This window comes from Hyaena hyaena, unplaced genomic scaffold, assembly GCF_003009895.1.
Source record: "Hyaena hyaena isolate Hyena2069 unplaced genomic scaffold, ASM300989v1 scaffold_500, whole genome shotgun sequence".
NCBI classification, from domain to species: Eukaryota; Metazoa; Chordata; class Mammalia; order Carnivora; family Hyaenidae; genus Hyaena; species Hyaena hyaena.
This window is the reverse complement of record NW_024081133.1, coordinates 1,245,470-1,259,625: the sequence shown is the minus strand read 5'-3', so window position 1 is coordinate 1,259,625 and position 14,156 is coordinate 1,245,470. Positions and strand designations below refer to the sequence as shown.

Here is a 14,156-nt window from a genome sequence, read left to right as displayed (position 1 = left end):
ATTATGGATGGAGTGGAATCATCTGGTAAATAATTCACTTGTCATCGGGACAGTGAGGGTAACAGGAGAGCAGGATGGAGATGTCAGAAGGCTGAGGTTTGCCACCCGAGCCAGACCCCCAATCCTTTCGGGCTGGGCTTTGCTCTGGAGAGAGAGTGCCGGAGAGTCAGGCAGGAGCCCCACATGGGCAGCCACCGAGGGACACGAGGCCATGGTGGGTCAGAGGACCCTGCATAAACTGCTCAGTCTCCTGCTGCTGACACCTCTCTGCCTTCTGCATCCAGGGGCCTTGGGTGAGTGATACTCAGACCGCCCCCCGCGGTGGCCCATTCCCCCCTCATATCCTGTCGTTTCTTCCCTTTCTTCCCCGGGATACCCTTTTACACTTCTGTGGCCATTCAGTCAAGTACATCCACTTTGTTCATCTGCTAGGCCTTAGCCAGCTCTCCCTGAGCTACCACTATGTACCAGGAGGAGGAGAGGGGCGGCAGGGACGGAACACAAAGTTTGCTCTGCACTATCTTCAGAAGCCTGGGTTATCCTGAGGACCACTGTTGGGTTGTAAACATGGAGTGACATGGTCAGATCTGAGCGTCCTTATTTATTTCTAGGAGAGAGAGAGACAGCGTGAGCAGGGGAGGGTCAGAGAGAGAGAGGGAGTTACAGACTAAAACAGGCTCCAGGCTCTGAGCTGACAGCACAGAGCCCGACGCGGGGCTCGAACCCACGAACCGCGAGATCATGACCTAAACGAAAGTCGGACGCTTAACTGACTAAGCCACCCAGGCGCCCCAGTGTTTATTTATTTTTGAGAGAGACAGAGCATGAGCAGAGGAGGGGCAGAGAGAGAGAGGGAGACACAGAATCCGAAGCAGACTACAGGCTCTGAGCTGTCAGCACAGAGCTCGATGCAGGACTGGAACTCAAATCATGAGATCATGACCTGAACTGAAGTCAGACGCTTAACCAACTGAGCCACCCAGCGCCCCCTGCAAATGTTCCTTTCGAGGCAGATGGTTTTCTGGGAGCTGAGAGCATCTGGGAGCTAGGCTAGTTGAGAGATTCTGGTAGCTTGGATCAAAGCAGTGTCTGCAGGGCTGGGAAGAATCAGCCCCTGGGTTAAGTGTTTTCTTCTTAATCAACTGAGCAGCAGAATTTCGCCCTTGATCCCTGCCCTCCAGCTCCATGCCTGTCTTCTCTTCTGGCTGGAGAAGCTGGGAGCAGTGGCAAGAGTCTGAGATCAGGAACCAGGCTCCATTCCCAGCTCCACCACCTACCATGTGTTTTTAGACAAAGTGAGTTCATGCTTCAGAGTCTCAGGGGATGTTATTATCGTTACCAATAAGGTCAACAGGTATTCAGCGCATTGACTGTCTCCCAAGGTACTATTGTCATGCACGTGTGGCAAAGCCCAGCACATTATAGTTATTTGGCCACAGGGGACGGGAGAACGTGGTCCTCAGGCAGATGCTGGGGTTCCATGCTAGGTCCTGAGCAGAAAAGAACACCTGCTGACAGCGTTACTCTGTAACGGCTATTTCATGCGGGACTCCCTGATAGACTGAAAGATCCGTGAGAGCAGGACTGGGGCGGCTCATCCGTCACTGGGGTGGCACTCTGGTGCCTGGTACAGAGCAGGTACTACGTAATTAGCAGTTGACACGTGAATGCTGGATGGGCTGCTAGCAGGCTGGGCTCATCTTCCCTGTGCTGCAGCACGTCTGGAATGCCCCTGGAATCTTTACACAGAGACCCCCCAGAGCCTCAGTTACCAGTAGATCTCCCAGCCTCAGGCTGATCATCAGATTGACTTCGAGATGCTTGTTAAAAATACAGATTCCTGGGTCCTGAGGCTTGGGGATTCTGACTCAGTGTTCTGCGGTGAGGCCCAGGAATACATATTGTTATCAGTCTCCACAACGGCCTGATGGCACCTGGGGGTGGGAACCTCAGCTCCAGTCTGTTCCCTGGTCTCAGGCAAGGACTCCCCCAGGCTGCCTGCACCTACAGCACGGCCAGACAGAATTCCAAAGCCCCTTCAGACACTGTCTCTTCCCTACCGACTCCAAGGAGAGGAGGGAGGAGAGCCCAGCACAGCCCATGTGTCCTGAATTGCCACTCTGTCCCTAGGGCAGCCTCACCTGACACGCAGAGCCCCCAGCGACGAGGAGGCCACGTCCATTCAAGGAGTGCGGGGCGGCTCTGTGGAGCTGGCCTGTGGCTCCGGGCCCACCCCCCTGGTGGTCTTCTGGAGCTTCACGCCCCTGGGCTCGCTCATCCCGCGGCCTGTGGCTGTCACCAATGGAGCAGAGTCCAAAGTGGAGGCCGGGGCCTCCGCTCTGGGGGCCATGAGTCTTTGGAACCGCAGCCTGGTGCTTCAGGAGTTGCGGGAGGGTGCCCGCGGCCACTTCCTGTGCCAGGCTCTGCACGCGGCCGGAGGCCAGCTCCATACCACCTACGCCTACCTCACCCTGGCCGTGCTGGGTGAGGAGTCCAGCTGGGGCGGGTGACCTGGGTTGCTTTGCATGTTGTTTTGCCTCTATTCCACGGGTCCTTGCCTCCAGGGGGATGAGAAAACCTGGGCTCTTGAAAAACGGATGGTCACAGGGCCCCATGGGCAGGCCAACACCCAGCCAGCAAGAGCTGGACTGTGAGGCATAGCCGGGCATGGCCTGGGTCTGTGATAAGAAACACGGGGCCTCTCCTTCCCCTGGCCAGTGCCCGTATCAAAGCCTCAGGTGAGACTGAGTGACCCATCCCCAGTGGAGGGGACCTCTGCGGTAGCCACGTGTGCGGTACGGGAGGGCACGGAGCCGGTGACTTTTGCCTGGAGACATCAGGCGCCTCGAGGCCCTGAGGAGGACCTGGTGGTCACAGAGCAATCACTTCAGCTAGACCCAGTCAACAGGACACACCTGGGCTGGTACGTGTGCAGTGCCCACAACGCCGTCAACTGGCTGAGCAGTGATGGAACCTTCCTTGATGTCATCTGTGAGTCAGACCGGGGGGGGGGGGGGGCGGGGAGCGGGAGGCACGTGGTCTGTGCCCTGCCTCCTGGCACACCTCAGGGCCACCAGGAGTGCCACGGCCCTCTAAGAGGCTCCAGAGGGCAAGAACCTCAGGGCACTGTAGCCACTGGTACCAAATACAGGTCTAGAACAGGGGTTTTAAGCTTTTCAAGCTCATGGGACCCTCTGCCCAGGAAAATAAGTGTACATTCAGAATCACAATTTTATGCATAATTACGGTAAAAGGGGTAGCCCACAGAGCTTGCCTTTGGGTTAAAGCTGAAGGCCTCTAAGGACCAACTGAACCCTGGGTCCCTGTACCTCAGTCCCTCAGGGACGCCTCCCACAGCCTTGGGTGCTACCCTCCACGGACCCTGAGCACCTACACTGGATGGTGCCTGTGGCCCCTGGACTCTGAGCTTCTTTGGGGCCTGGCCCAGTGGTTGACATAGTCGGTACATAGTACGAGCTGGTTGGATGGTAAGTTCAGCGATGCTTATGTGAGTGGGTGAGGGAATGAAGGCTGGAGAGACAGGACAAGTCCTCCTTGTCCCCCAGATGGTCCGGACACTCCTGTGATCACTGTGGAGCCGCTGGGCTTGACCGAGGAGGGTTTCTGGGCCAGTGAGAGGGAAGAGGTGACCCTGAGCTGCCGGGCTGCATCCAACCCCCCTTGTCACTATGTGTGGCTCCGGGACCACACTCAGGTCCACGCCGGGCCCGCCTACCTCATCGCCAGCGCCAGCCGCGCCCACACAGGCCTGTACACCTGCCTGGCTCACAACAGCCGCCTGGACACCCGCAGCCAGTCCACCGTCAGGCTCACCATCTACTGTGAGTGTGTGGGAAGCGGCCTCTCAAAGCCGGGGCCACCATGTCCTGGCAGACTCCAGGTGCCTGTGGAAAGCGGTGTAGGCGTTGTAAGGGAGGGAGGCTCCTCTTTGGGAGGCAGGAGCTGGAGAGCATGGGGCGGCACTGAGAAAGCTGTGGGAGGGGGCAGGGAGAGAGGAAGCCCCTGACCCTATGTCGACCTCATCCCCAAGCGATTCTTCCCACGGCCTTGGGGACTGAGCTGAGGCACAGAGAAGGGTAGAGAAATGACTGTGAGGCAAAGCACCCAGTGGCGAAGAAGAGGCGATGGGGAGACTTCCCATACGGGGGCTTCCATGGGCCTCTGGGATTCCTCAGGGGCTCTGAACTCCTGCTCACCCCTTTCGCTTTTACCCCCTGACCTCAGAGACCTCTTTGCTCTCCAGCCCCTCAGAGGGATCCATGATTCCCTGCCCATCCACTTCTCCCTCCTCCTACCCTTGACCCTGTGGCCTCCAGGCCTCCGGGCTGGGCTGGGCGCTGCGGTACCCTGCAGCAATGCCTGTCCAGCCCCATCCTCACCCACTTCTCCGCCCAGATCCCCCTGAGGGGCAGCCTTCCTGTTCTGTGCTCCCCACCCTTGGGGCTGTGAGCTTGGCCTGCACCTGGCCAGGGGGGCTTCCCGCTGCCCAGCTGCAGTGGGAAGGGCCCCAGGGAATCGGCCCTGCTGCTGTCAGCAATGTCACCTGGAGTCGCACAGCCCCCCAGCTCCCTAATGGCGGTGTTTTCACCTGTGCCGGCCAGCACCCAGCCCTGGCGCTGCCTGCGCTCTGCAGGATTGCACTGTGTGAGTGGACGTGGGACCCAGCAGGGCTCTGATGTTCCAGGCAGAGGTGTGGGAGGGGGCCAGGGGAGAGCCCTTGAGGGGCCCTGGGATCTGGGATGAGGCTCCAGATCGCAAACTCCAAGACCTGCCATGTAGCAAGGAGGTGGACAGCACTGGCCCTGATCCTCCCTTTCAACTTGTCTCCACTCCAGCCGGGTACCCAGCCACCCTGCCCTGTCCTCTGCCATTCGGGCTTGGAGGCTCTCAATAAATGAATGAATGAAGGAATGAAGGAATGAATGAATGAGTCACTGAGTCAATGGAAGAATGAGGGAGTGAAGCACTAAATGAAGGAAGGGGAGATGGGGGAGGTCTCCCAGGCCCTTCCCCCTTTCTGTAGGGCCATGCTGAGCCATTATTCCCCATCCAGGGGAACCCCTCCGGAGCCCCACCTGCTGGACCACAGCCACAGCTGGAGACCAGTTCATCATGCTGAGCTGTGAGTGGCCTGGAGGTGAGCCCCGTGCCGTGCTGAGCTGGCTCGATGGACAGCAGCAGCCCCTGGGTACCACTAGCCCCTCACTGGCCATCCACCTGCTGCGTGCCCGGGAAGATCTGGCTGGCCGAGAGTTCACCTGCAGGGGCACTCACCCACTCAGGGTCCCTGACCCCCACTGCCAGCTCCAGCTGGGTGAGTAGGGGCTGGTGGCTTGGTTCTGGGGCTGAGGTGGGAGAGCAGCCCTTTGGAATCCCGATGAGGGCCTCTCGGGGTGTCTGCACTGGAATGCAAAGTGAGTCAGGAGACTGAGTCACCTCACTTCCCAGGGACTCAAGTTGTTTTGATCCATAAAATCAGGGGGTTTGGTCTGGGTCTGTGTTGTCCAATAAAAACAGGTGAGCCGTATAGACAATGTAAAATTTTACATTTAAAAAAGGACAAAGAAACAAGAGAAACATTTTATGGAACTCAATATACCCAAAGTATTATTATTTCAATGCATAATAATAAACAATTATGAATGAGGTATCTTATTCTACTGTCCTCAAAATCTGGTGTATTTAGTTACAGAACATCTCAGTGTGGACAGGCCACCTTTCAAGTGTGCAATAGTCACGTGTGGCCAGGGGCTACCCCTATGGGGCCGCACCCGGTCTAGACAGTGAGGGAATTCTGCCTCCCTCATTTGCATCAATTTGCATGAGAGGTGCCTGATTATATTCCTGACATGCATCCGTGTTTCAAGTATCAGAGGTCTCTGCCTCTCTCACTGCCTCTATTTGATTTGGTCTGGTTTCCTTCTCTGTCTTCATCTGGCCCTGACAGTCCCTTTTATTGCCAACTTCATGAAAAGGAGTTAAATATTGAAGTGACAAATGTGAGAAAAGCACACAGAGGAGCCGCCACATATAACAGTTCTCACAAAATGATTTATATCTTGGTCTCCAGGGGGTTGGTGACCAGCCTCCCTGGGGCTCTCAGGAGGCCCTCATCTGGGAACATTTCCCTCCCTTATTACTCAGTCTCGGGGCTGGAAATTCTATCCTAGGAGATTCACTGGCACCTGAAACCCTGGGTCTTTAGGACTCAGTCCATAAAAAGCATCTGCTCTGAGCCCAGCCCCATGCCCCGGGGGGGCAGAGGGGATGGGAGCTGGTGGGCCATTAGGGAGGTACTAGGAGGCCCCATGCCAGGTGCTAAGGGGGAGAGGGGGAGGTGGTTAACACAGAGTGAATAAGGCAGGGCCCCACCTGTAGGAGCTGAGGCTGGAGTTGGGTGGGGGCCAGAGGGGCAGGAAGGCACACTGCTGTTACCAAGAGATCTTGAAGCAGATTGTGGTAGGACCCTGGCATAGAATGGGATTCTGGAAGAGGCAGCAGACTGGCCCAAGACAAGCTTCACTACCAACTCCACTGGCCCCATCCCTCTTCCGTTTCCCCTCCGCTGCTGGCCAGCACCTTACCCCCAAGCCTTCCCACTAGCCCAGGCTCAGGGGACACCTTCCAGCCTTACCCTCTCTGTCGCTGCAGAAGCCCCGCAGGTGGCAGTGGCGAAGCCCTGGGTGTCTGTGCTGGAAGGGGGAGAGGCCCGGCTGGGCTGTGCCCTCCTGGGGGGCACGCCGCCTGTCCAGCTCCTCTGGCTGGGACCCCAGCAACGGCAAGTGGACGCCGGCCCTTCCGGATTCATACTGCACTCTGAGGGGGCCCAGCTCCACCTTGGTATCCGGGCCGCTGAGCCAGCACGCCACGGGGGCGCCTACCAATGCGTGGCTCGCAACGCCTTAGGGAACAGCAGTCGGAGCGTCCTGTTGGAAGTCCTGAGTGAGTGACGGGTGGTGGGTGTTTGTGTGGCGAGGGGCAGGGGGAACCTCCAGCCATGTGTAGGTGGAAAGACGCAGGGATCCTCTACCCCTAAATTTAGACACATTAGCTTCTCAGGCACAGACAGGCCATGGAAAGCGTGAACCCACATGGGCTTATGTGAACGTGAACCTGATGAATCTGATGCACTCTTGTATCAAGGCCGACGGTACTCCATGCTGGGAGAATAATCTGCTCAGTTTATAGGGGAGGGCACTAGGGCAACATGGACTGAAACTACACAGGACCAATCAGGTCTGCAGACCCCAACAGGGTGCCGCACTCCTGGCTGTCTCTCGACAACACTGGAACCAACTTGGGGGCCCAAGCACCCCGACACATGTGGCTGCAGGTGTGCAGGTGCTGTGTGTGTTCCCGCCCTCACCCCCAGGATACCCAGCTCCTCCCAACGTCACCATCAGCCGCCTGACGTACGGGAGACACCGGAGGGAGGTGCAGCTGCAGTGGGCCGTGCAAGGCCCTGGGAACCTGACGGGCTTCCTGGTGCAGCAGAGGCCCAGTGCCCCGAGCCCGGGAGCTGGGGCTTGGGAGACCGCAGCCACTGACATTGAGCCAGAGAGCAGGGGCCGGAGGCTGGGGGGCTTGGACCCAGGTGTCCGCTATGCCTTCCGCGTCCTGGCTCTGAATCACCACACGGCTGGACACCCCTCTGAGGTGAAGATACCAGGTGCCGGGGCTAGCGCCGTGGAGGGGCTCGCCTTTCCTCCACAATGCCGAACCCCGCTTCATCTTGCTCCTCGCAGGGCATCCCCTGCTCCGTTCCTCGGCCTCCTTCCCACTTGAGGTCCTTCCTCCCTGTCTCCTTCCTCTTCTCCACCCTCCCCTTCGGGAATCACGGCTGTCTTTCCCATCCCTCCCTGGGAGGCTCCGGAGGCCCCAGGCCCCAGCTCAGCTTGAACCTGGAGAAATGGGGAAGGGGGAGGCACAGGGTGCTGGCAATTTGAGAAGGGTAGGGGCCCAACTCTGTGCCTCAGTCTCACCTCCCAGGGCACAGCTGGGCTCTCGGTTTCCTGATGCTCTCTCTCCATCCTGGAAACTCCCTTATTTCATGGTGTCCTTCCCTTCAGCCCCGAGCTGCCAAGATTACTGAGGCTGAGGCCTTCGGTGCCACAAATGGGGGACTTGGCTTGGGCATGCAGAGCACCTCTTCCCTTGGGAAAGACCCGACTTATGGGTTCTCTGGGTCAAGTCCTGCTCTTGATTGCCCGCTGCAGGGCATTGCCTGCATGCCGCCCCCTAAGCCATTGTCACGTTTCAGTAGTGGCTCCAAAGCCATGTAACCAGCGCTCTCCCCTCCTTAGCGGACCCACCCTTCAGCGCCTATCCAGCAGTGCTTGGTGCAGCGGGCACAGGAGTGGTGGTGGCAACGGTGGCATCCCTACTGGTGTTCCAGTATGCTGCCCGGTACCCGGGGACCATCCCCTGTGAGTGGAAAGCCCAAGGGCGGGGCTGCTTGATTCCATAGGTGGCCGGGTCTAGACCTATCCAAGGAGAGATGTAGACTCCCCTGGGGAAGGAAGCTAGGCTCTTCCTGAACTGTGACTTCTCAATGCTAGCCGTCCATCCGGGCTCCAACCCCCAACCCCAGGATCTGAGGCCATCCCTGTCTGGTTCCCAAGTCTCTAACACAGAGCCTACAAAGGAAGGGAGGGCTATTCTCCAGGACCTGTGGAGGATCGCTCAAGTTAACACCCCTTCTTTTCTTCCTACAGGCCTTGGTCGGTTGCTTGTTCCCACGTGAGTGTAGAATTCTAGTCATTTGGGGGGCAGGGGATCAGGATTTTCCTCTAACTGGAAAGGAAGGCTGAGGAATTGAAGTTGTCACTAACTTCACTCTCGCACTTCACCTTCAGGGAGCAAAGTCATCACTATAGGGATTCTAGGGCAGACCTTGAGGAACGGGCAGGTAAGCATGACTTTCTCCCAAGGACTACTCATGTGTAAGGACAGCAGTCCTCGTTTCATGCATGATGCTGTGTCTTGTCCGAGAACAGTTGGGGAGCCCCCAAGGCATCGGACTCCTCTGCTTGGGTCTGTTCTTTAAAGGGATCGAGCCACCACCCACCACCCCAGATGTGGAGCCTGCACAGGAAGCCATGGATGCCCCCGTTAATGTCACCATCACTGTGACTGCAACCCCATGAAGCCCCCAGACAAAGGTGCAAACATGCACAGAGGAGACAGGGGGAATGGAAAGGTCCCTGTGTAGTCGGTCCTAAAGCCCAGAAAGCTAAGACACCAGCTACCCCGTCCCCTTTCGATAACCAGACTTGACAACCAGGACAAGGTGTGGTGCCTCTGGATGACTTGCTTCCAAGAGAAGTCCTGGCCCAGCTTATGGAACCTGGAGGTGGAAGGATGAGGAAGACACACACTTGGGGAAGAGACTGGCCGGGTGTCTGAGGGCCGGGGGGAAAGATGATTCCAGGGACGGTGCCTGCAGCTCTGATGAGCAAGCTAGCTGCCTGCACACAAAGCCTGTGAACTGAGCAACTGCTAAATAAATCATACGTGATGCTCTCACTACTGAAGGGTTATTTCAGTGGCAACTCCCACAGGGAGAGGCTGGCCCCAGCTTCAGCCGGGTCCCAGGCTCTCCTACAGGCAGGAAGCTAGGAGATGGGAAGCAGGATCTGTCGACCTGTGCTGCCTTCCTTCAACCGTAGCAAGAAAGGTGCTCTTCTAGGAGCTTCTTACTATCTGGATCTCAAAGTCCTCCCCCAGGGACGCCAACTTCAATTCTGGAACCAGCTTAATCAGAGGGGTAGCGGAGCCACGTGCCAATCCCGGGGTCTTTGTCTTTGATCTTCGGCGTAGGAGTGTCATGGAGTCTGCAGTGGTGACAGGGCCACACGGTCGCTAGACTCCAGGGGTCTGTGCCAACACGGCACAGCAGAGCTATTCCAGGTGCAGCTTCTTGCCACCGGAGGAGCTGGCTGACAGGGGCCCTTGCAGAGTCGTACTCGGTCAGCTGCCAGCATGACTCACGGGCTCCAGTGTGTGCGCGTGTGTGCGTGTATGTGTGTGTCTGAAAGGGGGAAGCACAAACGAATGCTTGTTCAACTGGACTACAAGAGTCGGGGCTCAGAGCTGCCTCCGCAGGGGACTGGGAGAAGAAGAAACAGCAAGACAGCCAACGGGCTATCTTGCCAGGAATAAGGAGAGTGGCGCCCGGAGGGAGACAGGAGACGGACAGAAACTTTAGTTGCTTCTTAGGTTCTCACAGATTTAGACTTTATTAGGAAAGGGGTTTCAAGTTCTCACAAGGCTCTCAGGACTGGAGCTATGGTTTAAAGCAGGCTTATTTCAACACGGGGAGTGAATGAGAACCAGGCCCTGCCCCATGCCAACGACCCTTTTGGCTTTCTGGTCACTGTAGTCCAGACCTGTTGACTTTTTAGGGCTGCTTCGTGAGGAGGCTGGCGGTCTACCCAGTTCACCCCGAAGCAGCTCCAAGCTAATGGTAAACAGACCATTCTCCTCCGCAGGCTCCTTTCTTCCTTCCCAAGAGACACTGAGTTCCCCCCAACCCCCCACCCCGGGGCTCTGCCTGCGTCCACACAGCTCTTTGACTCAGGCATTTTTCTAGTCTCCCCATCAATCCCTTGTAGTCCTAGATCCTGTTCCTTCAGAGCCTGGATCTCTCGGTCAGAACAGAAGGGATTAACTCACTTGGCTCTGGGGCATAGGGATTTTTGGGAGAGGACAGGGATACAGGTTCCAAACAATTGCAGAGTGAGATACACCCCCACCCCAATCACAAGCTGTAAGCAGCTTTAGACAAACAGGGGGCATCTCAGGGTCCCCATTTTCATGTGCTACTCTGTAGGAAAGCAGCATCCTCTTTTAATATAAAGTCATACCAACCAGACAAAACCTGCCAAAGCTACATCATTTAAAATATGTACAGTTCCAAACAGAATATTACAACGTTAAGGAAAATAAAAACATACTTTTCAATATGATACAAAGACATGCATCTCGAGGTCGTTTCTGGAAAAGAGCGACACAGGTGAAATTCAATCATGAAACCAAGCTCTTGGCAGTACAGTATCTGGAGTGAGATACTTGTGACACGGTCAGCCCAAGACAAACGGACTGGTCTTCACAGACTCACTCAACACAAATCAAACCCAGAAATGCTCTTCTAAAAGACCATTTTAAAAGGCTTAAAGCGTTGTGATTTCGCTTACATCCTGTACGGCACCCATCAGCAGACTATCAGTTCGTAATGGAAAAAAAGGAGATAGTGAACCGATGGAACAGGAGCGGGCGAAGTTCGATGCTGAAACAAAGAACCACAGAGAATCCTAAGACGAGAAGGAACACGATGAGGCCTGACCAATGACATGCTCACTAAACTGAGGGAAGATGACACTCTCTGGTGGGGGTGGCGCTGAGGGGTGTCCCAGGGAGAAACGGGGACTCTGGGATGGCCCAGAGCACGGAGCTCTGCCCGTGCAGGACCGAGGGCAGCTTCTCAGGCGGTGGGGTCAGAGCATCAGAGGAACCAGGGGGGAGGGGGGAAGGGCATAAAGAACTGGCCTCGTTCCATTGAAAGAGGGAACCACAGGCTCTTGGAAAGCAGTATGGAAAAAGTGGAAGAAGCCCGGATTACGGCTCCAGATAAATTGGGCTCAAGTTCAAGCTCTGTGGCGGGTGACTATGCTGACAGAGTTGCTGTGAGGGCTAACGAGAGAGCAGAGGCCAGCACCGAGCACGGTGCCTGGTCCACGGCAGCTACTCCACAAATACCAGTGCCATGTCCCACCCTGGGCTATGTCACTCGGGGAAGCGACAGCAGGTGGGATGGGTTACTGGTTAACTGCGCAGGTCACGAGTGTTCAGAACAATTCAAGGTCAGGGAAGATCAACTCAGGGTCAGGGAGAATGCAGAACTCCTAAACAGTAAGGCAAATATATATATATATTTATATATTTATATTTATATGTCTCAATATATAAAGGCATTTTTTATAAATAAAATACAATAAAAGGGATAACACTTAAAACAGCGTTACTAGTAATATAAATAAAGCAGTCCACAATGAGTTTGCCCTAAAGGTAAAAGTCATCTTCTCTACCGAGTGGACAAATCTCATATTCAAACTCAATCTTTAAAAGCAGTTTATGACCTAAGGCTCATGCTAATAATACCTCTGTTTCCTGAATCAAAATGGCTGCCTATGAACATCTACTCCCATTTTTCTCAAACTCCCTTTGTGACCGCATGGCTGTGAGTGGTCAGCAAACCCAGATAGGGCGTTTTCCTATCCTGTGCACTAGGGCTCCGTCCTTTGCTAATCACAGAAGGGATGCAGCTATATCCCTCCAAAGCCAATTGTATCTATACCACATAAAGCATGAATCCAGTATAGTGTAGGTATGGACATCTGGAATGCAGAACTTGATTCTAGAGCGTCCCTAATACCTGAGCCTGAAATTATATTCACTACATTCTACTTGAAGACATTCTTGCATAGTGACCCAGCTCAAACAGCGTATTTCGCTAACAGCTCTATTTATAAAATATATAGACATATGTAAGGGAATACTGATGCATTTACATAAACAGTTGATTAACATAGTATTCTAGTCTATTTCACTGCGATATTCGGGAAACTGTGAAGTTTTTTTCATTTATTCTGAAACTGTATGACTTTACAGAAAGAGAATCATTTTCTGGTTTTGTCCCCAAGGGATGCACAATCCAAAAACGAGCAGTGATCCATTAAAGCTGGACTCGAAAGCTATTAAAATAGCTATTAAATAGTAGTAGTGTTTTTTTGTGAGTTTTTTTTCCTTTTCCTTTTTTTTTTTTTTAGATGTGGAGAAGAAAAGCCTTCCAAAGGCAGCTGCAAATGTCCTTGTCACTCAGACGGAGCAGTAACTGTGATTTATGAGCTCTGCTAACCAAAGCTTCAGGGGCCTGTTTACAATGACGACATTCTGAAAAGAGTCAGGAGATTTCAAACCATACCCCTCTCCTTCCAAATTAAGTCTTTTCTGACATTCACGTCTTCCAAGTAGTGCCCAGGTTGGAAGCTGGAAAATAATAATTTTTGGGTGGCGCGACCCCAGGAGCACAATGTGGGTCTTTCTTTTCAAGTCGCCACTTTAAACTCTTATTTTGTTTCTACTCTCAGAAACAGTCAGAAAGAGTCCCACCATGATGATTTTCTAAACCAATCCACTTTTAAAGCAGTGGGACCTGAGGACATGCATTTTCCTCTCTGGCCCTTGATCCCCCTCTGCATAATGCAATAACCCCAGACCTTAACCTCGACCATGTTCATGACACCATTTGTGCCTAGTGTCTAGAAAACGGAATGTAATTTGTGCCCACGTGCAGAGAGTCAACAGGTCACCTATCACTTCTGTGGAAGGCGCTCCCCAAATTCACAAGAGACCTGCTATTAGAAACACTAGGTCACAACTGAGGGTGATTTCAAATGTTCTCAATAATAATAAATGCAATATCAAAAGACAGCTTTCCATCTGAAAACTTCAAACAGCCTGTTCAGTTCCCTCTCGGCCGTATCGGCCAATAGGCTGGATCCTTGCAGGAGGAGGGAGCTCTTCTGGTCACGGAGGTTCTCGAAAACATGGAATGATGCCACTGCTCTCAGATGATTGAAAACTACACAAAACTAGGTTGTTTCCTACTAAGGGACAGGGGATGGGAAGGGATGGGGAATTTTTAAGGCATAAATAATATAAAAGGGCACACATTTTAAGATACATTCATATGACATTACTACTACAAAAAATAAATAATGATTTTCTCTGATTTGAATGAATGTCCTTCACAGTCCATCCCTAGGCCTGTTTTGTGCAGGTACTGGCTTGAAGTGGGAGCATGACTAGTCATACGCACACCCTCAGCTTTCTTGGGGTTGCTGAGGGACCCCTGGAGGGCTGTCTAAAGGAATGCCAGGAGGAGACCATGCTGTCTTTTCAGTACAGTCCTTTGACACATGTGGCAAAATAAGAGGATTCCAACTTAAAACTGTGTTCTCTGTTTCTGAATGGACACAGCTGTCTCCTGAAAAACACAAGGGTTTGGGAGTGTTATGAAATCATAAAGCTGATTTTCACAAAACAGTCTAAAAATACTACTTTGAGCAATAAAG

The 14,156-nt window shown here is 54.0% G+C and overlaps 2 protein-coding genes across 4 annotated transcripts in view; one reads left to right on the top strand and one right to left on the bottom strand.

Moving 5' to 3' along the window:
• Window positions 1-211: 211 nt before the first annotated feature.
• On the top strand, window positions 212-9,167 carry VSIG10L2 (V-set and immunoglobulin domain containing 10 like 2). The gene is made up of 12 exons (XM_039254856.1): window positions 212-293; window positions 2,131-2,484; window positions 2,719-2,991; window positions 3,567-3,842; window positions 4,417-4,665; window positions 5,075-5,335; window positions 6,673-6,963; window positions 7,394-7,690; window positions 8,325-8,447; window positions 8,736-8,760; window positions 8,877-8,929; window positions 9,070-9,167. The coding sequence occupies exons 1-12, from the start codon at window positions 212-214 to the stop codon at window positions 9,165-9,167; spliced, it is 2,382 nt and encodes a 793-aa protein (XP_039110787.1).
• A 1,056-nt stretch (window positions 9,168-10,223) lies between these two features.
• Window positions 10,224-14,156, bottom strand: part of CDON (cell adhesion associated, oncogene regulated) — a 101,904-nt gene continuing 97,971 nt past the window's right edge. For all 3 annotated transcript variants that reach the window (XM_039254863.1, XM_039254861.1, XM_039254862.1), the window contains exon 20: window positions 10,224-14,068. In XM_039254863.1, coding sequence (XP_039110794.1) covers window positions 13,905-14,068 — 164 coding nt within the window. In that variant the 3' untranslated portion in view covers window positions 10,224-13,904. The remainder of the gene's footprint in view (window positions 14,069-14,156) is intronic.